Below are 26,286 nucleotides of genomic sequence, written 5' to 3'. Positions count from 1 at the left end.
TTTTTATCATTTTGACGTCACGGAAGGATTAGACGTCAAAGGAGGACGGGGACTAGATTTCCTGGAAGGATTTCACATCAAAGGCAGGAGCTGGCAGAAAGTTAAAGACAACATGGATCAAAACAGCAGCATGGTTGCCTAACACCTTCAAACTACAAAGCATCCATAAAGCCCAGCAAGTACCCCTCAAAGTCTTCTTTAAAGGGAAAATCAAGTCAAATACTTAATAGGCTTTATGTTTATGAAATGTAAAGTGAGCTGAAGCTGGAGGATCATGAAACAGAGACATCCACGACATTCATGTTATTATGGCTTCCCGTCTCCCTCCACTTTGCTTTTTTTTTCTTCCTCTGGATGAAACTCGTCGTCCATGAGGGAAAAACATCGAAACGCTGACACGTGTGTGGTTGTAAATGTGTAAAACAGCAGCTGTTCTGCATCATACACACAATCATGAGGGAGAAAGCCCTTCTCATACCAACTTGTCTGAGATATGCTGTATGAATGTTAGCCTTAACAATATTTTGTGTTGTGAATAAAAACATAAAACAATGTTTTGTGAACAAATTTTAACTTCTGGAAAATTTAAGTAGCTTCAGTGAAAACATCAGACTCTTGTATCATTGACTCACATTCTTCTACAAACTGATGTTTGTCTTGAATATTCTTTAGAAAATTAGAAAGTAAAGAGTTCGTTCACTGAAACACAAAGCATGCACAGTTATTGCTTTTGCATGGTTTCAATAATCATGATTTGTGTAAATCTTTTGACAGATTCATGTATGAGAGGGATGACTCAGATCAGATGTCAAAAAGTAACACTAGAGTGGCAGAAAAATTTTCTTTTACATTAAAAGCAATAATTAAGCATAATCAGCCACAAAAACAATCCACAGAGATCTTTGATTAATTTGATTGGTCAAAAAAACAAACATCTCGTCCTGAGCAGATTCAACATTTGTTCAAGACAAACTGCAGAAGCAGCAGGTGAAAATCATAGACGACCCCTGGATTCAGTCGCTTGTAGAAACTCTTTAGCAGCACAAACTTGAAATAGTTGTTTCCTGCGTGACTTGATCAGTCTTTCACATTGCTGTGGAGGAATTTGAAGTTTGCTTCAGTTCAGCTCTCTTAGCACTTCAGTCGGTTACAGTCTGGACTTTGATTGGGGCCGTTGCAGCAACTTTCTTCATTTTTCAGCTATTCTGTTGGACATTTGCTGCTGTGCTTGGGATCATTAACTTGTTATGTGACCCAGTTTGGGTCAAACCTTCACTGTGAGACAGAAGGCTTGACATTTGACTCTAACATGCTTTGTTATGCAGAGGACTTCACGGTGCACTTAATGACTGCCAGAGCTCAACTCCTCACTCCCACCTCCGTGCAGACAGTGTGAGGTGTTTGATTTTCTCCAGATCTGGTGCTGTTAGGGCCAAACGTCTCCACTTTGGACTTGTCTGTCAACATGACATCGTTCAGATGCAACATTGACTAAAAATAAGCTGTGCTGCCATGTTCGGTTTCTCCCGGCAACCCTTCCAAACAAAACACACTTGTTTGGGCTTTTTGTAATTGTAATGTCATAACCTTTAAAATTTACACGCTAACTGAGGTCTGTAGAGTCTTTTTGCTTTTTTGCACTTGCAGAGTCTGACCTTGGGGTGAAGTTCCTGGGATTTCCATTAATGGGAATACTGGGAACGGTCTTGAATATTTTCCACTTTTGAATAACCTTCCTCACTATGTGCTGGACTTCAAATTATTTAGACATATCCTTACACCCATTAGTGATGGACAGCAACACTGCTGAAGGTCAGTTAATAAGTGTATTTGATTAGCAGCATCTGGCATCTCAATAATTTTAGAATCTGGTGGGAAACAGATGATTTTGTTATTGTGTCCTGCGATGTAAAGGTTTATAATGTAACAAAGATGTACTTTCTTTCCTCTTTTCCCGTTGCTTTGGATGTTCAGACACCAAAGTTCCCCATGGCAGCAGAAATCCCTGTCCTAGTTTTGATTTGGCAACACTCCAAAATGTATTGATGATTGTGTCAGATGAACCTGAAAGGTTAAAGTGAATTTCAAAGTTAAATATTATTCTCTTGTTTTTGCATATAGGTAAAGAGGCTAAAGGTGACAAATACGAGCTCTGAGAACAATCACAGGTTATACAGCAACCAAGTTTAAGTTTCCAGAAAGCAGTTAAGGATTCCCAGTAAAGTGGGGAAAAAGGACAATACAAGCACGATGACACATCTTCCCTACGACCATTGACAATGTTTCTATGCCTTTGAGAAATGGTGCACACGTGTGACTCTGACTCTAAACAGCACTTTCCATGACTTGTGCATGGGCAGCATGCTTGAAGGCATCTCTGCTTGGGACTCTACTGTCCTGCTCGAGGACTTCAGCACTCATGTGAGCAATGACAGTGAGACCTGTGGAGTGTGACTGGCAAAGAAGGCTTGATCAAGTGGTCTTGCTCATAAAGAAAAACATTGTATTTGAGCATAAGTGCATTTAGATTGGTGGTCTGTGAGAGACCTACAGAGAGATCATGTCCCACAGCTGGTTTGGGAATGCCAAAGGTGGAAGGTGGCTGGGGAGAGTGAAGTCCCAACTTCTTTGTTTAGACTTCTGCCCTAGATAAGCAGCAGAAGATGGATGGATGGACTTTTTCAGCGCAAGAACATTTAAACACCTAGAATATCTTATTGCAGCTTTGCATTACAATTTCTATTGAACTACCTGAAAGAATAGCCCACCCTACCTTATTCAAATAACAATGTGGCAACTGATACGCAAATAATTTGAAATAAACTTTCAGCGTTTCATTGAAGCATATTAAAAATAGGCTAGTAAGTGTTTTCTGCAGCTCTGTGCAGCTTCTTGGACCCTTTGAATTCATTCCTTTGATTTGATGACTTGTTCTATTCTGTCTAATGAAACCTGAACCAGCAGCTGAAAGTAAAATGTTTCTTTATCAAACAAGGGCAAGTAAACCCACTGATTCCACTGAAGCTAAAAAGGTTAGCAAAACTGGAGTTGGTGGAGATGAAAGCAGAGCTACAAGCACCATGGACTTTGGGACAGGCAGAAACACAAAGCTACAAACACATTAGACATCAGGGCTAATTGGATTCACCAGTGATCACGAACCCTCACAGTGTGTTTGGCCCTGAGTTTAATTTAGTAAATAGTCTCAACCAAGCTTTACTTCAGACTCATGGTCCAGAAAAACAAACAGTCTCATAAAACAATACAAAAGCCACGTTAAGAGGCACCTGGACCAGTGTCCACAGTGGAGACAGATATAAGACTTCATACTTGTTGAGCCCACATTCATCTCATTCTCACAAGTGTTGATGGATGGAGGGAGACTTCTTAATAAGGCACTGAATGTACTGACTCCAGCAGCAACAAACATTTAACCTGCTCTGAGCCACACAGGTCACTTCAATAATAACCTCATGGCATTAGAAGCTACTTTCCATAAACTTTCCTACAGTTTCTCCGTAAGTGTGCCATAAACAGTGGTGTGCACTCTGCTCTGAATAGTGAAGTCTTCACTGTGTACATGCAAAATTTGAATTAAATTCGCACAAGTGGATGTTTGCTTGGTCGTCCATCATAAATCATTTCCCATAAATATTTTTATCACACAGCCAGTAAAACAAATGGGAAACACAGGAGCTACTGGTGTGAGCTAACACACACATACGTTATTATCTGGAGACTTAATACACCTCATTTGATATTAGTGTTATACAGATCATGCTGATAACAATTAAACAAGATGCTTTAATGCTTTTGGCTTAATGCTACAATCTGTTGATCTGCTGATTGTCTGAATGATGCTTTTATTCCCGAGTGTTCGTTAAAATAATTTCCACATAAGATACATTTACAAAAACTTACAGTATTGGTGTTAAAACCTGGACAGCATGAAAGTTTAAGCTGATAACAGTTTGATATAAACATGAGTTTATTAAGGCAGAATTGTTTGAATCGCTGCTTAATTCTGAGGAAATATTTTCAAAAAACAAAACAAAAAAGTTATAAGTAAGTAAATGATTATTACCTGTGGAAGTTTATGCTGTCAGAATCTGCTGCCGTTTATGGACAACGGAAATGAAATAGAGAAAATGTTAAATGTCAGAAGCCCAATACCTGCAGACTCATTTGTATAGAAATGACCTGGCTGAGGCAGAAACATTCAACACTTATATTAAAATTCCTGTTTAGTATGGAAGTTTGTTTGTGCCACTGACAACATGTTTTTTTTTGCCATAAAAATCTATATTCGGGCTAACATCACAATTTGACTTAATAATTAGAGATTTCGAGTTGTGTATTTTGAAAGTTTTACTCAGAGGGATACAAAGCTAAATGTTCAAGGACTGAATCCACACCTTATGTCTGCCTTAGTTAACAATTTCAACTTGTCCCTAGTTTTGTTTTTACACCGACAAAAACTGGCAAAGGTGACTGATGACAATTGTTTCTCTATTTCCAAATTAAATATTCACCTTTTCCTGGAAAGTCAGGTCTGTGTGGAATGTTAATAAAACTCCTTTTACCCCATGGCTGGCCACCAGATTCTGCATAAATAGTCTGGAAACATTAACCAGTTTGTTCTGCCTTTTTTTTCTTAAATGTGCACAATTGAAACTTGGTGCTGATGGATTTCCTGCTCTCAGTAGCTTTATTGTCTCTGGAAACCATTTTGGTTATCAATGATTCTTTAGTCCGAAAGAATTTGGGAGGGATGCAAAGCTAAATGTTCAAGGATGCACTGAGTCCACACTTAATGTCTGCCTTATCGCTTCAAACCAGCTGTCGCCTGTCATCTCAAGGACAGGAGACCTCAGTTTTATCAGTGCTGCTGGGACCAGGTGGTTGACAGCACATCTTTTGGATACTGTGGTTTTGCAGCGTGGCCCACCTTGGATTCGGTCTGTGCTGCCACATCCCACAGATGCTCCTTTGGGATCTGGCAAAGATGGGTCAAGACTTGACCCTCAAGCTATTCCTGAGCAAACTGACCTGCTGGGCTATGTTGCTGATGTAGGACAGTGACAGTTTGAGTCACTCGAGCTATTGTCTTACTTTAACATTGCAAGTATTTGGTGTATTTAACTGTTACGTGGGTTGCAAACCAAGAAAAGACCTTAGTGAACAGTTTTCTGAACCACAGCAGATGATAAGATAAGAGTTTTGATTTAGAATGGGAGACTTTAGGATCCTAAAAAAGGAAAGAAAACTTTAACAGTGGCTCAAACCAAGACACCACAAACAACTATTATTTTTATAACAGGGTAAGCTATAATTAATAATTTCATAGTGTGAGGAAGACTCCGGTAAAAAAAGAACCTTCAGCAAAAATAACAAAAACCCTTTTTTTTCAGCCATGGCATGAAACTTACTTTCCATTTACTGCAGCTGGTGATGATAATGCTGATATTACAGCCAAGTAAGAAGGTCGACTCAGCCAATCTTGCAATATTTCTTCCAACAGATGGCGCTCTATAGCTGCAGAACTAAGCAGTTTCAGCAGGTGTCCTCTTTAGAAGCTGCAGCTATGCTGGACATTACCGGCATCTAATGAAAGCCAGGGCCGTGCAGAGATGTTTGAAGGGGCGGGGGGCTCAAAGCTAAAATGATTTCATTATCCACAGTTAACAACCTTGCACTTAATCCATAATAAAGTAATGATAGAAATGTTATAAAACATTGCAGTTGTGTTTATAATTGTTTTTATACTTGAGTAATAACTTTAAAAATATACACATAAAACACGCACAGACACATGCACATACAGTGACATTTTATAGTATATACTGTACGTACTATGGTCAAAAGTTTGCATGATGTTGCTGATCCAGAATCCTTCCCATAGGATTTATTCCTAGTGCTATAATATTAAAGTAATAAGGACAAAATAAATAAATAAATATAAAAGAATGCATTTATGAGGATCCAGTTTGTTTGACTATCCACTCTGTGCAAACCCTAAAAAAAAAAAAACTTGGGGCATCCATCAGGAAAGGGGCAGGTGCTCTACTACCCCCCTCTGCAAGTGCCTGATGAAAGCATCCAAAAGTATGTCCAATAGTAATAAGTTAAACGTGATTTCAGAAAGTACAGATTACCAGATTTTGAAGTATTTACTAATTTCGGAGTATCTAATTGAATGATTTAAATCCAATGTCGCTCTTTTTGTGCGTGATTTTTAGTTCGGACAGACTTTACTGCGAATATCCGCGTGCGTTCCAACATCGTGCCCGCGCGGTCAAACCGCGCAATGGTTCAGCTGGAGCAAAAACAAAGCTGGGAGAAAAACAGGACGGTGCAGCGGAGGGGCAGTTTGACCTCCCACCGGAGGAGTGGCGTTGAAGGAAGGATGGTCCAGGAGATAGAGGCTGCACGCTGAGCGCAGCTGCTGTCACAATGCCACATTCAAACTTACTCTAAGAAGTGGGAGCAGTACCTCTTATCTGCATGCCAGCGAAGGAGGGACAATAAGAACCAAAGACACAAAGCCAAAGATCAATAACACAGAGGTAAGTCCGCAGCTCCAGTTTCACTTTGGACAGCGGAACGTGTTCCGGCCTCGTGTAGATGCGTAAAAAGACGCCTTGGTACGAAATCAGCTTTGTTTTCTTTTCAGTTTTCTGCAGGTGTCTTCAGGAGCCGGTAGACCTTTTCTTGCTTTTTGTGACTTTATATGCTCAACTTGGTAAATTATCACAATACTCAAGAGTGGGCTGCGCGTAAAATGCGCAGCTGTTGTTTTGGTCAGGCCGTTTGCTCGTTCAACTTGATTTGATGGTGTTTTCTGGGAGCCAAAGGGTCTGCACACAAGTGCAAAGTTAATGAAGTCCGCTTGTTTGATCTTTCGGTGTGAATGTCAGCACCATATGTTGCATTTTTCCTGCGTTGTGATTTTAAGTCCAACCTTTGCTAAACTTTTACAGCGGCAGCAGCACATGTAGCACATTGCTGTGATTCCTGTGTGTAAGACTTGCCCGTGAAAGCAGGGAAATCACCTCTCTGTGTTACTTTGTCAGGTCAAACATCAGCAGCCGCTCGCTCCTCTGATCCGCTCTACTCAGCATATTCAGCAAGGAGATTTATCGCACGCTGAAGAGATGAGTGGCACCAAGAAGTAAGTGATCCCGTCAGACGCTTTTTCACAGCATAGTTAAGACATTTTATATATTAAGATTGATTCACACGTGTGTGAAAAAAAGCTGCTGATACTTGTGAGCAATTACGATGTTTTGATTTAAAAAGTAAAAGCGTAAAAACAGGCGTTTAATTTGTTCTTTTAGTCTCTGCCTTTCAGATTCATTTAAAATAGGAAACCTGTCAATTTGAGCGTAGCTCTCATAATAAATATCACATGTCGAGGCAGGACAGTCGTCCATTAACAAAGGCCCAGCCCTTTAAGGTCAGTTTAGGTTTAAAGATGTGAAAGTGTAAGCTCTGACACACATGGATTCTGTCACCTAACGTGCAATTGTTTGGATGGTGAAGCTACTTTAAACACACTGCCTATATTACTCTGATAAATATTAATCACAGAATATATTGGATATATTGATCTATCTTTGCATTTTAAAAACACTTGGAAGGTTTTTGAAATAACTGTAGAAACCCAGATCTTGCTGCGGCTTTATGATGGGGTTTTTCAAGGTTGCAATTAGAAACCCAGTAAAGAACACAACGAAGAAAGAAGAACACAGAGACGATAAAAGCAAAGCTTATTACAGGTAATCAATCTGATCAAAAATGAATCAGAAAAAGTGTCTGAATATCTTTTGTTTGTTCCATCACAAAGATTGGAGCCATAATTTCAACATCCATCAGCACCTGCGTTTATTTAGACACCACACTTGAACCTTCAGGTGTGATAGCTGCCAAAAAACTATCCTTTTACTGTGCGCACAACCACCCTTTTGGCTTTCAGCGTGATGACTTTCACTTCGCCCTAGTTGTTGTTAGTTGTTGTTAGTTGTTGTTAGTTGTTGTAGGGAGATTTTCCTTTACAAATCTGACCAGAGGTCAGAGATACTCGATACATGACCTGCATGCATTTTTTCACATCTCACGTGAGCAGATGCCGTCAGCCACAACACAACGTGGATGCCTTTAGGCTGTTTGATGTTTCCATGGTTTGGAGACACAGACAGAGAGTGCACGCTACATGCAGGTTGTAGTGAAGACAGAGAGACTGATAAGTTATCTGTGAAGGGACAGATTGCACTAATGTAAGTGCAAAGTTACAGCCCTCTAGGTTCTGATTGCTTGTACAGTTTTAATAGGGTTGTTTCAAGGTTTAGTTACTAATCTTTAACATATGCAAAGTGTCAATTATTGATTAATGAAACTTGCATAAGGGTTCATGTGATTTGCATTTTAGGTGTGTTTATTCTCCATTTGTTCTAACTGGAGAGCTAGCATAGCATTATTTTAGCAGAACTTCCATTAAAAGCAAAGGTAGTGGAAAGCTTTCTATGTTAGCAGCAGACTCGGAGCAGATCAGGTTCAAGGTCAAGTCCTGAACTTTTGTTGTATGAAAGAAGGAACATCTGTTGAAGTGCTGCCCAATAAAAGTTATGTAAAGGTGGACGAAGTGTATCGTCTTCTGCACTTTTTGGTAATATTTTTTTTTACCCCTTTTGGTCTCATAAGCCGCCACACATTCTTTTTACAAAGATGATTTCTTACTATAAACTTGACTGGAATCAGACTCTGCCTGTCACTTTTGGTTTAAATGAGTTCATTATGAACTATAAGTCACTCACTTGTTAAATACAATAAGACTCGTGTTTCTAAATAGCAAAGCATATGACAGAAGATGCAAAGCATGTACCTTTATGAACTCATGAGATCACATGACATGAGACTGGTCTTTAAGTCAACTTGGAAAAGTCTGATAAGTTAAGACTGTGCAGAAAAAAACACCACATCCTTTCAGCAGAGGAATCAGTGAATGTTTGGATTGCTTGTTTTTCATTATGCACTTTAAATCTGTCAGATTATGTTTAACCCAGTACTAAAAGGTGAGGCTCAAAGGTTTTGGTTTCATATCATGCACACAAAATATGAAGCCAGATATCTATTAAACCTTTACCTCTTAAAACTCTAGAGTTAGGGTAGAAGCAGATACAAGACAGAGTTTTTAGTTTTTTATAACACGAGGTCGTTTCTTCTTCTCTTATGTTAAATTTAGTGCAGGCATGTGTGGGCGGTCAGCCGAGGCCGAATGGAGTTTTGCATGTTATGTCCTTGGTTGTTCCATAGGTGGCAATGAAGGAAGTGGGAACGGCAGCATTAGCAGGAAAACCAGTGAAGTGCAGAGATACAAAACCACAGCTTTAGCTGTGACTGAAACTTAGTGTTATTTTAAAGCTCTTAAGAAGTTGACTCAGGCACATCAAAACTCCAGTTTGTTCTTTAACCGGTAAAACCACAAACCAGGCTGCATGGGCATGGCAAAGGGCACCAATTAAGAAACAGTTTATGCTAAATTAAAGAAATATAGGAAGTTAAATCAACCAGTGTGCATGTGTAGTTAGTGCAGTCAGGAGCAAGCAAACGCTGAAGCAGTGTCTCAGGGAAGAGAGCACCACAGGAACTGAAGTCTGAAGGCTGCTGTGAGGCACAGGTGCACTGCGCCCAGGTGTGCTGGCGTCTTGATTGAGAACAAATAACAACTTCTCTGCAATACCTGTGGCGAGACACACAGACAGGCAGAAAAGGATGGCGAAGGAGCCCATCACACAGCCTTTATCTGAATATTAGGTAATATCACCAAATCCTGGATAAGAGACTCTGTAACTCAGATCATTTGGTGGATTGTTGCAAACACACACTTCTTCCTGCACTGGCTTTATAACTTTGCCTAACAAGAGAAAAAGTAAACATGTTATTTTATATGCATGATAATTACACAGCACAACACATTAATGAGTCTCCTGACAGTTCTGTAGCTGACCTTTACCCTCTGAGCCCTCTCATCCCCAAACTGTCAAACCTTCTGTGACCTAAACCCCTCAAAATGTTGAAGACGTCCTGATAGATGCTGTTGTTATTTATCTGATATTGCCTAAATACACAGAATAACCAAATGTAGATCATTAATTTATTTCCTGTCTTGGGGGCTTCAACGTCCGTTACCTGAGGCTCTGCTGATCATTTTTTAAGATTACTGTTACAGAAAAAAGTGCTTTCATTTCCAGTAGATCAAAACGACGTCTACAGAGCGCCTGTTTTATGTACGCCTGTTTACAACACCTTAAACGTTCGATCTGAAAGTATGCCCCGCTGAAACAATGCTGCTAACTTAAAGAAAATGAGCTTGTTAGTGTTTTCTCATCTTTTAGCGTGTTTGTTCTTTTGGTTAGAAACTGAGTAGAAATAGATTTCTCAAAGAACGCCTCATAATCTTTTCAAATGTCACTCTGACCTTTCGACAACGTTTCGTTGATGTGCAGAAAAGGCAAGAAATCCTATTTGAAAAGCTGCAAGAAGAGATTTCAGACATTTTCTTTTTTCTTTATAATCAATTAATTAGTGGAAGAAACGGATGTTAAATGAATTCAATATTTTATTGCTTTGCAGGTAACAGTTAGGAGGCTTTTAAATTCTGCAGACAGATTGGAAAAAATTGGACAGTTTTTTTGCAAAACACATGAAACAGTCTGTGTCTGCATTAAAACCTCTAAAATGACTGGTGCTGTTTTCACAGCAGCAGATGTTTTATTTGAACTTGAAGCTTTTTAAGGGCTTAAAAAGATTCAGAATCTGACTGAACTGATGAGGAAAGATTTGTGTTTAAGGAAAGCATTATGTCATGCTTTTATCATCTGTTTCCATCCTGTTTATCATGCAAACTAAATGCATGGAACGAAGGCACCAATTCCCAACAATCACAACAAGATGTGTCACATAGTCTGTCCAATGTTAGACAGAAAACTCCCACAGAGACTTTCCCTTTTGAGCAGCACAAACAACGGCAAAGAAAAAGCCAGTTATAACAGGAAGTGGCCTCCACCTGAAGCAGGTTAAGGGCGGGGCATCCAGAAACTTTTTATTAATTGACAGAATATTTAATTTTTACATGATTTTTACAGTGAACTGACAGTTCTATAGTAGGCAGTGCACTTTCTGGTATTTAATTGTTATCCAACTTTTTTGCTTTGGTATTGGACGGGGAGTCACCAGCAAGAAAAACTGTAAAACTTGAAAATACAGGTTTAAAATTCATGTCCTCCTTCATGTTTTCCTAAGCCGCTCAGTGGCCCAGGTTGGAGTCTTTGATGGGCCAATTCTGGCCCCTGCACCTGATGTTTGGCACAGGCTTTCTGTCACTTTTCAACTGAAAAAATCATTAAGTGAACCTTGAAGATCTTGGTGATGAAAAGCGAATTTTAATAGACTGTTAAAACGACCGAATTCTGCACCCTTACTTAATTTTATCAGTTCAAAAGTCTTCGATCGGTCGTGTTAACAGACAGAACGACATGCACACAAAAGAATTGTCCTGGAAAAAAATACTCAGAAATCTTTTGATTAAAACAAACGACATCAAAGTTTTTACCAGGAAGAAAAGCACACTGTAGGACAAACGAGGGTGTGAGGACGCTTGTGAATTATGAGGAAGATCTGGAACTTATAACTGTGAATGTTTTTGTGTGTGTGTAAAAAAAAAACCCCCCCAAAAAAACAGAGATTTGAGGTTAAAGACAGCAACGTTTTTATTTCTGCTGTTGCTCGTCTTGCATAACTGGCAGTACATACTGTAAAGATCAGTATAAAATCTAGAAGGCAAAACCTGTTGTTACCTTCAAGGCAAGTCAGCCTGTAGAGACATTTGAATCCTTTTTTACTGTCAATGTTTGTTGGGAAACAGTTCGGCCCGTTGGAGGTAACGTTACGTTTGTGCGGTTCTTGGAGAGTGGCGGAGGCGCCGGCACGCCAGCCTCTTACGGGCTTGTGTGAGTGTGATGTCACTTAAGTAAAGCTGGTGTAATCCTGTAAGGGAGGATGAGTATACAGACATGTGATGGCCCACTTGTTTCTTGGGTGGAGGGTGATGGAGGGGGGGCTGGCAGGCATTACCAAACAGATGGAGAGGCTTTGTAATGTGGGGGCGTGTAACTGATTAGACACAACATTTATTGACGCTCCCTTTGATGGTTTTTCACCTTGATTCTGTTTCTAATCAAAGTCAAGTGAAGCCAAAGTCACATCCGGATTTTACCGGGTTTAAGTCTCGGTCAGTCGGACATTTTTTCGCGCATGTCCAGCGTGGACACTCTGGACATCGTACTCAATTAGAGGACTTCCTGTCCTCCCCTCACCCCCCTCTTCTAGATTAAATCCATTACACCACACTTACCGACTGCACACTTTGTCCTCCGGAAGGACGACGCGTGTTCTCTAAGTTCGGATAGTTTGCTTGCTGAAAATTACATCTCAAGGCGCTGTAACTCTGGAGCCTTTGATGGGTGGAGATGAGCGCCACCAGCAGCACCAGACTGAACCCCAGTCCGAACTTACTGCAAGTGAACGAGCCCAAGCGCTATGGCTCCACGCTGTCGCTGGAGGAAAAGTGTGAACAGTCTTTCTTCCTTTTTTACTACTACAGGATGGAGGATGAGGCGGTGCTGGACCGCGGGGCATCCTTACTCAAGCACCTTTGTGATGAAGAGGAAGTAGAAGGTAAGTTTTACCTGTTGCTCTTTAGTTCTTCTATGTAGCTGCCTAAAAAAAAAAAAAAGAAATAAAATAGATTTTTCCCAGTTTTTAAAACTTCTGAGAGGTTCCTCAGGTTCTGAAGTAAAAACAAGCCCAATTTGCCTAGAAACAATAGTTAACCAAGAAAACAGAATTTTATATATATATGTATATAATTTTTTTAAGAAGTCCCAAAACACAGGGAGGTCGTTTAGCCTTTTCAAAACTGCCAGTTTCTACTTCCTGCATGTACAACCTGATGCTCAGCTATTCAGCGAGCTGGCAGGAGAAAGATGTGGACCACAGAGCGCGTGACGCTGTGTTTACCTCACTAATCCTGACCTACAGGACAGCGGACAGGAACAGGAAAACCTTTCAGCATTGCCGTCTTTAACATGCGCCAGTTAACAGCTTTAAAACTTTAGAATGAGCTGCATTCTGCTCTCTGCGCTCATTTAGGATTACAGGCAGCCAAGGCCTTTTGTTTTTTTTACAGTTTAGATTGTGTCTGTAACAGACGAACTGTAAAAATATTTATACATGAAAGCTGATTTTAAATTTGAAATGAAGTAAATCTTAAATACTTTAAATCCAGGAACTTCAAAGTATGGCATGCGATCCACCGCAGACTCTTGCTATTGTTTTGTGTTGCCCAGGGCCACTAATGAGACACTGGGGTATATTTAAGTAATTTAAGTTCATGCTGTGAACTAGCTGCACAAAGTAAGACCAATCTTCCCAACACTGACAAATACACCTGGAGTCAAGGAATGTAAGAGCCACCTAACCCGTGGTTACAAAACTATAAACCTGTTCAATAATGAAAGCTGTCAACATAATAATAATAATAATAATAATAATAATAATAATAATAATGCAGGGCTCTAGAGTGCGACCTATTTGGTCGCAAATGCGACCAAAAAATATTTGGTTGCACCAGTGCGACCAACTGTTCGGGTAACAAAAAATAAATAAAAATCTCTGCAACTCTCCGTGTGGTCAACAACAGACACACATTTTGCCCCTGTCGTGGACTAAACCAATCAGAGATAGTCAGGGGCGGGACCTCTGTGATTGTCCGTGGTCCAGTTGAAAGTGCAGGTGGATAGAGGGAGGTGAGTAGCTTGAATAAAGCGATATCGATTCATTAAATCCTGAATCGACTTTTAAACATAACTGTGTTTTGTCAGAAACGCCAGATTCTCAGATTAAAGCTCACAAAACCATTTCAACAACAACCAAACAGCAGATGAGAGCAGGTACACGGACTCCACACAGAGACGTAAACACAGACCCGACGCATCAGAATCAGCTTTGTCTTTCTCGGCTTTCTCACCCGACGGCCCGTAGACGGACACGCTGTCGGAGCTCAGCGATTCTGATGTGTCGGGTCCGCTCTGTGTTTACGTCTTTTTGCAGGTTTTGTCTCTCCAACCAAAATTCACCGAGCCAGCAGCACAAGAAGCAGCAAACTGCGCTTCACATGTGATCAGTGTCGTCATGAATTCCCTCTGACTTTTGCTGCTTTGCTTCCACCACGATAAAAATCACACTTCATGCACAGCTCTCTCTCTATCTCTCTCTGTACTTCAGGAACAGTTTCCCGTCTCAAATCTCTGTTTTCTGTATTATTCATTCTCTTATTACCCACCAGTCTACCGTTGTTTACAGCGCTGTCGGCTGCTTTTTATTTTATTTTATTTTTTTTCACTTAAATGACCTCGGACAAGAAAGCCTCATTTCTGCTGTTCAATACTGAAGAAATTTAAACTTTTTAAAATTATGCAAAATTACAGAATATTGCAGAATATTTTCTGCAATATTCAGAATATTTTTAGCCAGCTCTGACACGGTGCCATCAACCTCTGAACACTGAAAAAACACCAGTGTATCCAGAAAACACATTATATGCTGCAATAAATGCCCAAGTGTCCCCTCTCCCCACTGCCTGTCAGCAGCATGCAACAGCAAACAGGTCGTCAGAGGAGCCGAGATGATGATTAAGTTTAACATTTTCTACAATATTGACAAAGCACTTTAAGCACAAGTTTGTTAGTTAATAATTTAGAAATGAATACTGTCTGTATGGACTGCAACTTCCCCCCCGAAAAATGTGCACATGTAAAACTGCGGTGTTAAGCGATGCTAACAAGTTAGGCGCACCGGTGCGCCCATGGCAAAAAGTTAGTCTAGAGCCTTGTAATGATAATAATAATCTCATGAGTTTTATGTATATTATCAATACACACAGAAGACTTTTCACATGAAGCTGGAATTGGGAGCAATGTTATTAAAGTGAAGTGAAATTAGCAGTGAAACAAAATAGTGAAAGAAAAATGAAAAACAGCTTCAGCAGTGATTAAATGAAGGAGTGACCGACGGCCCGTCATGGCGTCGAAATGCATCGAGCGATTGTCCAAACATTTATGGACCTGACTGCATGAACAAGTCATTTTTGAGATCCAAAAGGTCAGTTTCTACATATCCCACTTATTGTACTCTTTGGGGACAGAAGCTCCGCCCACCTGCTATTCAAACCTTCTGTCTGTGAGTGGCATCCAATGAGAAGAAACCTGGCTCATTAAGGTGAGGAGCTCAAACAACCAAGACCCAGAATAAACAACAGAATAATCTACTTTAAAGATGCGTATTTGTTACTGTGAAATCAGTGCTGGAGTTTTGTTTTCCCCTTCTGTGCTGCTCTGTCAGAGGAGCCAAAGTAGACGACATACAGCCGGACACGTCTGTCACTGTACGCTTTGATTCTGTAAAGCAGCTTTGGTCCAGGTATCACATTCTTTTTAGCAGCAGTTAGTCTGTTTAGTCTCTCCTGCTGCTGAGTCAGCAAAAACAAATCTGTATTCTTTCTGACAAAGAAGCCCAACAATCAACAACACGTTTAAAGGCTGGAGTATTAGTATGCTGTCAGTGCTGTGTGGTGTGCTGCCACTCCCCCCACCACTGGTCTGGCAATGTCCCAGCAGTGCTGTTACTGGGGAAACTGGCTGTAGCCTTGCCTCTCCTCAGAAATCTGGCGAGCTAAACAAACCTCCTGGCAAACACAAGATTTCATTCACTTTGTGCTCATGGGCAACCCCAAAAGAAGTTCTCCTTCCACCCCCCAAAAAAGAACAGGAAGTTGTTTCACAAAGCCGCTCTGGCTCCCTGCAAATCTTCCCTTCCAGCTCCTTGACTTGACTATTTTTTTATTCCTTCGCCTTCATCGCTGTCCTCTCATTCAGCCGCCTCCTTTCTTGTTCTGCTTCGGCCTATGCAAGCGTCTCGTTTTTATCGCTCGTCTCTCAGCTGCAATGGCTCTGTGTTCTTTATTAGCGCCGTCTGTCTCTTTTAGCTACTGTTCAGCCATCTGTGTCTCAGCTTTTCTGTCATGTTGAGTCACAGCAACAGGAAAATCTCCACATTAGTCTCCAAATCCACCATTGATCCAATTGTTTAATTACATAATTGTCATTTATTGACACTTTGAAGTTGCTCATCAAACACAGGTGTTTGAAATGTGTTTTAGTTTCCCTTGTACCTATTGCACCTGATGTATCCAGGTAGGCTGTGTTTCCACTACATTTTAATTTGACACTGAAGATGGAAGCTCACCTGAATTTAAAGCTTGTTTACGACTGCGTCAGGGTTCAAGCTATCTTCTCCTATGCCACCTGTGTTATGTTAAACTGAGCTACCTTGCTCTGCTATACAACTACCAGCATGCCGGCGCAGAAATTCATCTAGAAGCAAGTCTTGCCACCCAGCATCATCCCTGCACCCCTGGGCAGTTATTTCATTTTAACAATTTTCAGTGGTCACCAGCCCAAAATACATGCGCCGATTAAAAAGAGATTTAAAAAGTTTGATGACTTTGACTCCATCGCAGGGTTTCCCCCACAGCAGGTCTTATCCTGCTACGTTAGGCTGGAGAGACGCAGACTCGGGCAGCTAAGTGAGTTCCTGTTCAGATGCTGGCATCTCCTCTCCTTTCTTTTGTACATGTTCCATAAGAGAAACAAGCATAAAAACATAAATGAATAACAGATCAATAATTAAAAATAGATTTGAACCATTGTTAGCTCTGCCTCGGATTTGCACCCTGTCTAGAGTGTACCCCACCTCTCACCCTGTGGTACCTCTGCGAGGCTCCAGCCCCTGATACTGATAAAGAAGAGAATTGATGGATGGACATGAACCGTAAGGAGGCAGGGGAAGGGCTGATTTTGTGCACAAAGGATGCAAAAGCTGGAAAAATATTTTTCCAGAAGACTGGAAAGAAGTAACAGCTGTTTTTGCCCGTCTGAAACTAAGGAACTGATCAATAATGATCTGCTGCTACAGTAACTTAAACGTGTTAGTGTAACCAAGGCTGCTGGAAGATTTCCCATGATGCACTGAATTCTACTCCCTCTTTTCACTCCTGATGCATTTATGTGCCATTACTGCAGGGATGCCATTAACCTTTGTCTTCACTCTCCTGTGGTTTGTGTTGGTCCCTGTCTCTCTGTGTCCCTCTTGTCTCAGTTCTCTTTCGTAGTCGATGGCTGTCCCTCCTTGAACATGATTCTCTTAAAAGTCTACTCATTTTAAAATGATGGTCTTCCTCCCCACTGCTGCTGTTCAAACAAGATAAACAAGATACAAAGAGGCATCAACCAAACCACCAGTTTAAGAGTTACTTTAGTTTAGCAGTAATTAAATCTAACAACTAACTAAATGCATAACACAAGAATCCAAGGAAGGTAAAAACTATATTTAAAGTAAATGACACCAGTCGTCCCTCCATCATATAGCAGGCCTTCTCATTTCCCAATCTGGACTTCCTGTATTTAATAGTTCTGCTTTCAAAGACCCCAAGCACCACGCACAAAACCTTAGGGTGGGCAAGACTTTAGGGTGTCACGAGAGTTTACATTTAGCTGAAGGCTCGTTTCTTAGAGTGCATGAATTCTGTTTGGATGTTTCCCCTCCTTGGCACAGGATCCCAGAGTTGTAGATTAATCTTGTGTTTGCATGTTATCATGTAAACATGGGAGCTGTGCCATCTTTGCTGAACCAAAAGCACAGAGGGCAGGAGGTCAGGTGTGGGCGATGGTGGCTCGGTCTCCAGTTTTGTCTTCCTCTGTCTCCGTTTTTATTTCTGTCATGCTTTTTATTCACCACCTCCCACACTGACTTCAGATATGTGGTCTGATTAAGCACATCAAGTTTTTGAGATACCCAGCATTGACGTTTTTAAATATTGATATAACAACACTCCGTGTGGAATTTTAACCAACCATCCATTCTCTTCCACTTATGCTTGTCAGGGTCACGAGGCTGCTGGAGCCTATCCCAGCTGCATTAGGGCGAGAGCCAGGTTCACCCTTGACAGGTTGCCAGTGTGCCGCAGGGCTCGCATAGAGACAGACAACCATTCGCATTCACATTCACACCTGTGGGTAATTTAGTTACCAATTAACCTGTCCCCACCAACTGCATGTTTTGGACTGTGGGAGGAAGCCAGAGTTTAGTTCTGAGAACAAAACAGAAGACCAGAGATGTGTTGAAGCATATTTCTGTCATTTTAGATGAAAAATAAAAAAAAGAGTTTTAAACAAACCACATCCAGCCGACCCGACGGGCCAAGGAAAGAGCTCAAGCTCTCCTAAAAGTGACGGAGGTAAACGTTGGGGGGCAGCTGTAGACCAGCCCCTGGCTCAGTGTAATATTTGCTCTTCACTCTGTTTGGACGTCATCTGAAAAATGTAATAAATGATCACAGACAGAGGAGCACAACGCCCGACCACCTAAAATAGTCCCCTTGGTTTACAGAAGCCTTCACAGTTGTTGACTTTCTCCGTCCCTGCATCAGCTCGGTGTTGTGAACTGTTGGTGTCACTGAATTTAGATGAATCCCTAAAAATAAAAGACAAGGCGTTGTGGTACGAGTGAATAATGAACACTGTTGTGCTTCTAAGAGGTCATTGTTTGTTGTGCTGAGGGGTTCAGCCACTTCCTGGTTGGGTCATGTGCAGTGCTTGGCTCAGCTTCGCCCGACCTGCTCCAAAGGAAACATTTGACACCGATCGCACAGAGCTTTTTGTTCCTGGAGCCCGTTTGATGTTTGCTCTGTGATGTTGCTTTTATTGGGTTTTTTCTTACCCAAGTCTGGTGAAAATAATAGATTATATAAAACAGATTGTATTAGCTTAAGTTAAAGGTTTGCAGGTATGAGAGAAGATGATGGGAAGATGATGAGAATTATTCTTATTATTCACATTTTTACTAATTTACTACAAAGAATAAACATCTTAAATGAAAAACAAAAAAAAGTTTTTTGTAAAGTTTTGGTAAACTGGCTTTCATGATTATTTGTGTATTAGTGGCGTTAAACACCAACTAATCTGTTGAAACTGCAAGAAATGAAGCGTGCAGAACTAAATTATTACTCTGTTATCACTAAAGTAGCTTCAGGGGCACTTCCGATGTTTGATGCTATGAAAGAAAGTATGTCAGGATCAGATTCAAAATTAATAAACTAATTTTATGACCATTTAACTGACAATGTAACACTCAGGTACGTGTGGCTTCAATTCTCACATACCCGCATTAGTAATAAGTTAAAGTTCAGTAACTTATGTAAAAGTTTCTCGCCTTATTCTGCACACGTGTGGATGTACAGCGAAGCCTGCTGGCATGAACCTCACATCCATGCAAATAATATGTTATTAGCATGCAGTATGGTCTGCTTGTCAGCCTGTATACGAGGGATGTAGCCATGCAGTCGGTGGTGGCTTCACTGCAGAGTGTGACTTGATGGCATACCGCTGCCACTGTTACGCTGCTCTGGTGCCATCGCTCTGCTCTGATCCATGTGAGAAAGCTCGAACTGAGGTGAGAAGTGGTCAAGATCCGATCGAGTCCACAGGTTAATGTCTCCAGCAGCTGAGCTCAACGAATATTAATTCTGAAGCAAAAACAAACAGTCGAGATATGCTATAACCCAACTGTAACCGTAAATAAGTGGACGTGGATACATGGCTGGACGGGTGGATGGCAAAATAAACAAAGTGAGCTTTGCTGCTAACGTGCACGGTCAACTTCAGTCCTTCTTCCTCGTCGTTCTTATTGTAGTGATTAAAAACCAGGCTTGGGAAAAATGCTAGAATGCTAAAATGCTATGGTGTGTTGTTAGGGATAAGAGAAATATTTTTAATGTGCATCTGCTCATTATATTGTTTTATGTACTTTAATAAAGGCTTGTAGAGCAAGGCCGCTTTTGACTCCCAAACTAAGTGCTCAGCCAGACTGAACAACAGGAAGTTTTAGTGCACAGATATATTAATAGATAAGACACTGAAATGAGGAACTTGCCATATAAGCAATGTTTGAGACTGTGTGATGTGTAAAGTACCAAAATCACACCTATATGAAGCACAGTTTATGATTCTAATGTTAGAGCTCTTGCAACTGGCGTTTGAGCTGTGCAGGGGTCTCTCTCTTCCGGAAGATGATTGAATAAAATGTCAATATTTTAACACACTATGAGTCGGTTTTCTCCGTTCTGTCATGGGGACAAAAGCATCGGGGTTTAATAGTGTTTAGGAAACACAGGAAAATATATAAGAAGTTGATCAGAGATGAAGAATTATGGTTAATAAGTTTTCTGTCAGTGATGTTTGATAGTTTAAAATTGTATTATCTAAAAGTTCAGAGGCACATCTGCTCCACTGTTAGGCTATGTGTCCTGAACTTCAGCACTTTTGGGTGCCAATATTTGCTTTATTTATCTCAACATTGCATAAAAATTGTATGAACTTCAAAGTCCTACCTTTAAATCTTGTTTGTATTCTAAGATCTACTCTGCACTTCTGAGAAATATGCCCCGACATATAATATAAATGAAAAAGATGCCTACAAATGTCAATATATAAAACTAAAACTGAGCATTGTTAAATAACAGCTGACATGAAGCGAACAAATCCACTCAGGAAAGCCACCGAACCAAACCTGAATTACAAAAATAAAAACCTAAAATTGAATAACTGGTTTTCACTAACCAATAAAAATGGTGGGATGCTTTAACTTTTATCAGCCCTTAAATGAGGTGTTTGAAAAGCACTGCTTTAACATCTGTGTATGTAGTGCAGACAGTGCATCTGGTTTATTTGAATGCTTTATAACAATGTAACTATTTTCCTCATTTAAATGATTATAACGTGTTGAGCTGAGGGCTGTATTCACAGGGTGACTATGAGCGCACAAGCCTTCATACATATTCTGGCCTTGTTGTCATTTCTGGAAAGCTCGGACGTTTGTCTTTGCGGTATCATGGCGCTGTGAATTTGTCAGGATGTTGCGTGTCAGAGTTCATCTTCCTTTCTGCTTTATTTACAGGTCACCACACCATTTACATCGGCGTGCACGTGCCCAAGAGCTATCGACGTCGGAGGCGTCACCGCCGGAAAACCGGCCACAAGGACAGAAAGGAGAAGTTGATGGAGAATGTCTTTGACAAGTCGGAGACAGAAAACAACGACGAGGCCAGCAACAGCATCCTCAAACCTCTCAGTAAGTTCTGATGGACTCGGTGTCAGGCCTGATTAGAGTTCACGTCTGTCTTCGCTGAAGGCTGCTCTCTTTTCCAGAGAAAAACGCTTCTGTGACTCTGCGTGACCTGAGCAAAGTTGCTGAGTCCACTTAGTGGCCAGAAATAGCTTTGTATGTCCTGCTAAGTGACAAGTCTGCCTCGACAGAGGACAGTGAATTTCTTAGGAAGTCGTGGTTGTGAAGACGCGAATGCAGTAGTGCTGAATCGTCCCGTGGCTTTGTCATAATTTTAGACAGGAATATGTCTGTTTTGGGTATACGGTAGCATGTATGTTGTATGTGCTGGTGTTTGTTTTTTGGTTGCCTTAACCTTCTTAGGAGTGTAAAGTGCAAAATGCCCTCAGGCTGCTGAGATCAGTGGATGCTCAGACAACCAGCTCTGGCCAGTTGTGAGGAAACCAATAGAAGAGGCGGGTTATACTGGGTGACATAAGTATAAGCAAAGCTCTTAATGGTATCAGCATTTTTCTCGGTCACTGCCGTGTTCAAGTTAAAGTTTCAGGTCAAGTAAGACTAAAATCCTTCTGGCACCAGAAACTTTTAGTGATGTATTCAGTCACAAAGAGAAAAGCTCACGACTTAGTCAAGTGAACAAACTGAAAGGAAGCTCAGTGTTTTCGTCGAACTGCATGAACAGTTTGGTGAAGATGGGACTCTCCTGGCAGTTTTTGGAGAAACAGAGCATCATAACGCTGATGAGTCCTCGTGAAAACAGCTTAAGATGTTCTTGTGTTCTGCCAAGTCGTATAATGAGGCAGACCGCTGTCATTTCCAGAGAATGATGCAATTTTACACATGCCTGCATGCGCGTGACGTGACAAGAGGACTAAAGTGTGCCAAAACTGGATTTCACAGTGTGCACACATCACTCCATGAGAGGGATTTTCATAAATCCAATCACAGAATAGATTACAGCCGGCCCATCTGGTTGGTGCTGGTCACTGTCCACATGCATGTTTAGCAAAAACTGTGTTTTTTTTGGTTTCTGGGATATTTTTTAAATTACAGTTAGGAGTATTGAACAGCATGGGGCTGAAGTCAACTGTAACTGGCTTTTATAGTGTATGAATTCATTTTTTTGGTATGTTTGTTTAGTAAGAGCTTTGTGTTTTTATTTGTTTATTGCAAGTAGAGGATGTGTCATGTATTAAAGTCTATGATTATTCATCATCAGTGATAGCTCACCAATCAGTAATACATGTTTCATATGGTAAATGGCCTGTATTTATATAGCGCTTTACTTAGTCCCTAAGGACCGCAAAGCGCTTTACATGTTCAGTCATCCACACATTCACACACTGGTGATGGCAGCTACATTGTAGCCACAGCCACCCTGGGGCGCACTGACAGAGGCGAGGCTGCCGGACACTGGCGCCACCGGGCCCTCTGACCACCAGTAGGCAGCGGGTGAAGTGTCTTACCCAAGGACACAACGACCGAGACTGTCCGAGCCGGGGCTCGAACCGGCAACCTTCCGATTACAAGACGAACTCCCAACTCTTGAGCCACGATCGCCCTCGTATAAGTTCTAATTCGTGAAGGGAAGGCCGTGTTTTTGTTCCCAAAACTCTCTGGTGCTGTCGGCGCCTCGATGGGGGAACAGATGAAACCTTACGCACTCTGATTTGTTGATTTGACCACTAATAAAATATCAGTTTTATTAGCGGTCAACACTGTTTGCTGTGTGGAACACCACAAACGCAGAGCATACAGTAGAGTTGGTGTTGTTGTACAATCGGCTGTTCTTATGTTTTATTGTACGTAAACAGACTTTTGCACATTGTGTTGATGTGCTCCATTTACTACTACACGTGAAAAGTCTCTCTTTTTAAAGTTATGAGCTGATTACTTCATAGATGAGTGCCAATTGTAACGTCAAGCTTAGCTGCATATATGAGTAACTTTCAGATTTCATTGTCATCATAGTGAAATAACATGAAATATTCTCTGATCGATAGACTACAGGTAGGGGTGGGCGGTATAAATGGTATACGGTCGAAGCGATATGAATTTGGCCAACTGTAGAGATTTTGACTATACCGCTCTACCGCGATAGCGCATGTTGATGATGTCGTCAAGCTGCACCTGTTTTGGTTGAAAGCATTGCCACTGTCGCTACCCGATCTGTACCGGAAACCCGATCGGTACCACGCATGTGCAAATCTTACCTCACTTCCTCTCTTTGCCAACACTGCGACATTTAATGTATTGGAATGACACGGTCAGCGCCCAGTTAGCTGCTAGCATTTCTCGACAGCTCTGCCTCCTTTTCGACTGCCCGGGACATTTAAATAATGGATACCTCGTATACAAACAAATTCAGGCTTTTCTCCTCAACAGAGAGCGTCCCCCGATTGAACAACGACGCTGTAAAATAAGAATAAGAATGGCGCCTAATTACAGACTTAATAGTACAGACTTAGTAATGTGCCACGTGAAGATTCATCAGCCAGATTAAGTGTTTACTGATGACTGACAGTGATAGCGGACATCGTCATCATTATTCCAATCAATCCTCTCCACACAGACAAGCTTAAACACACTCGACTATCACTAAATCAAATTTAACACGCACACACAAACGCGATTTGTAATGACACAAATTGATACGATTGGTGCATCTACTTAAAATCTTGTACGAGTTCGAATCTTAGTGATCGCAAGGTTAGAGGTCAAAGGTCATGTTTTCTGAAAATCTTGTGAATGCGATAAATTGAGAGGTTGGAGATGTAGGAATTTGAAACTCATACTGTATCACCGGCCATCGACAATATTTTTTAATTGATAAAATAACACAAATTACAGGTAATTTTAAACAAAAAAGGGCAGAGACGGGACAAAAAAAATTAATTACCTTGAGGGTTGATTTCATTCGACATATAGATTAACTACATTCACCGTCAAGCTTATGATCAGTTCTCCTGCAGTCATTTCAGTTTTTTTATATACTGTCAAATCACAGCAACAGTTGTTTCAAGGTGCTTTATGAAGTAAAGACTCTGCAATAATACAAATAAAACCCCCAAATCAAACAACATCTTGGAGCAACCACTTGGTGACAACGGGAAGGAAAAACTCCTTTTTAACAGGAAGAAACCTCCAGCAGAACCAGGCTCAGGGAGGTAAAACCGCCTGCTGTGACCAGTAGAGGGTGAGGAGAGGGAGACGGGACAAAGACACTATGCTAAAGAGACTTAAAAAAAAGAAGACTTTATTAAATTCTTTCCATAAATGAATCCCCATCACCTCATGACATCCACAACATGGGTCCTCCCAAGTGTCATCCTCTACAATTGTAAAACTCAAATCTGCAGGCATTCAAAAACTGACAGGCATGCAGTAATGTCATACTGTTATTCACTCCATGTTTGTCTCTGTGGAAAACATGGCCGCCCCCAGGGGAGGGCCGTGTTCTTTCTGAACTCAAATCCTCTTGTTTGGTCAGATGGACACTGCAGGGACTGCAAGTGCGTCCTCCCGGCTACGTGCATGTCCACTGCACAGCTTTCTGACCCTGCTCATTTTGATGAGTTTTGGTTTTTCCTTTTAAATCCTAACCTTTTACTCATCTTTTTCTGCTCTGGGGTCAAATGCTCTTTCAAAGTGGATTATAGGGATTACTTAGAAACTTAGCTTGCACACAGATAATAGCTTTAGTTTCTCAAAGTCACAGAGAGCAAGCTGTGATTGCTATAATTGTTTTTTGTATATGGATTCCCAAATGGAAAGAATGGAAACCTTGATGAGCTTTTCCTGTTTGATAAATGCAAAGATTTAGAGAGACACCGCAAAGTTTTCTTCTTATTCCTGAAAAGCATAAATGTGTGGCATGTATGCTATCCCAAAAACATTTCTAGGTAACAAGTTAACAAAAAAACTATGTTTACACCACAGGATGGTCTGTGGTACTTTAGGATTACCTTAATCCTAAACATATTCCAGCTGTTTGCTTACCTGGTCAACACACAAGAATGATTTTTAAAAAGAAACACTATCCAGAACACTTCACTGTACTTTTCTGTGTGTGTTCACTGTAAAGCCTGAATGATTAAAGTGCTGCAAAAGCATGCAGAGGTTTGGTGTGACAGAGGAGGATGCTGGGGATCAGGTGAGAGGGAGGCAAATTCCCTAAAGGGAGCAAAAGTGCCATTAAACTATCGTGACATAGTAATTTTTCAGGGATCAATGCCATAAACGGCCACTGACGAGCTGAATATTCGAGGGCTTATTTGGATGCTTTTGGTATAATTTTGTTAGAGAACTTGTCTAATGAAGTGAGACAGAGGAGCGAGTACCAACTCATTTATTTTACTTGCAAGGAAGCAAAAGCATAATCTATGTAAATGCTCGCCCACGCAATCCCACGAGTTTCATTTATACACTTCTTTGAACGTTATCCTGGGAACAGATATGTGTGCGACACTCTTGCAGAGAAACAGTTCAGTTACACAGTGAACTCGGACATCTGGATAACAGATAGCAGAGGAGCCACAACAAGGCCTGAGACAAGGACAGAGAAAGATTCCTTCAGCTTGCAGTAAAGAGTGTTGCATGGCTTTAATAATTTTTCCACCAGATATCTAATATTAATAACAATAACCTCATTATTATCTCATTTTAGCTGTCTTAGTGATTATCTCAGCACTTTTTGCCTAGTTCACTTATAGTGATTAGCTTAGCTATAAGTTAGCAAGCTACTGAAGCTAGCTAAAACATGCACACATGGAGTCACTGGACTTTTTTTTAATGATCCGCATTTAACGCAAGCTGCAGTGTTTCAAAATGTTTGTTTGAAGGATCGTAACCTAACAGTGTTACTGATGGGCCTGCAGGTTTTTAACTGCTTTTGCTGATGCTTGCTTCTCATTGCTGGAATCTGGTTTAATAACTTGTAAAATTATTTAAACACATTTTGTTGTAGTGTGCAGCCTACTTTAAATCTTC

General features: G+C 40.9%; 1 protein-coding gene across 3 annotated transcripts in view; it reads left to right on the top strand.

Annotated features, from left to right (window-relative positions):
- Positions 1-6,422: 6,422 nt before the first annotated feature.
- The window catches only part of slc4a4a (solute carrier family 4 member 4a), a 62,354-nt gene continuing 42,490 nt past the window's right edge, over positions 6,423-26,286 (top strand). The window contains exons 1-4 of one of the 3 annotated variants that reach the window (XM_040003541.1): positions 6,423-6,566; positions 7,074-7,171; positions 12,662-12,735; positions 21,130-21,303. In XM_040003541.1, coding sequence (XP_039859475.1) covers positions 7,155-7,171; positions 12,662-12,735; positions 21,130-21,303 — 265 coding nt within the window. In that variant the 5' untranslated portion in view covers positions 6,423-6,566; positions 7,074-7,154. The remainder of the gene's footprint in view (positions 6,567-7,073; positions 7,172-12,661; positions 12,736-21,129; positions 21,304-26,286) is intronic. The other 2 variants (XM_040003539.1, XM_040003540.1) reach the window with 2 other exon arrangements.

The sequence above is a fragment of the Simochromis diagramma genome, unplaced genomic scaffold, assembly GCF_900408965.1.
Source record: "Simochromis diagramma unplaced genomic scaffold, fSimDia1.1 OVJJ01000583.1, whole genome shotgun sequence".
NCBI classification, from domain to species: domain Eukaryota; kingdom Metazoa; phylum Chordata; class Actinopteri; order Cichliformes; family Cichlidae; genus Simochromis; species Simochromis diagramma.
The sequence above is the reverse complement of the archived record's forward strand: the minus strand, read 5'-3'. Positions and strand labels throughout refer to the sequence as shown.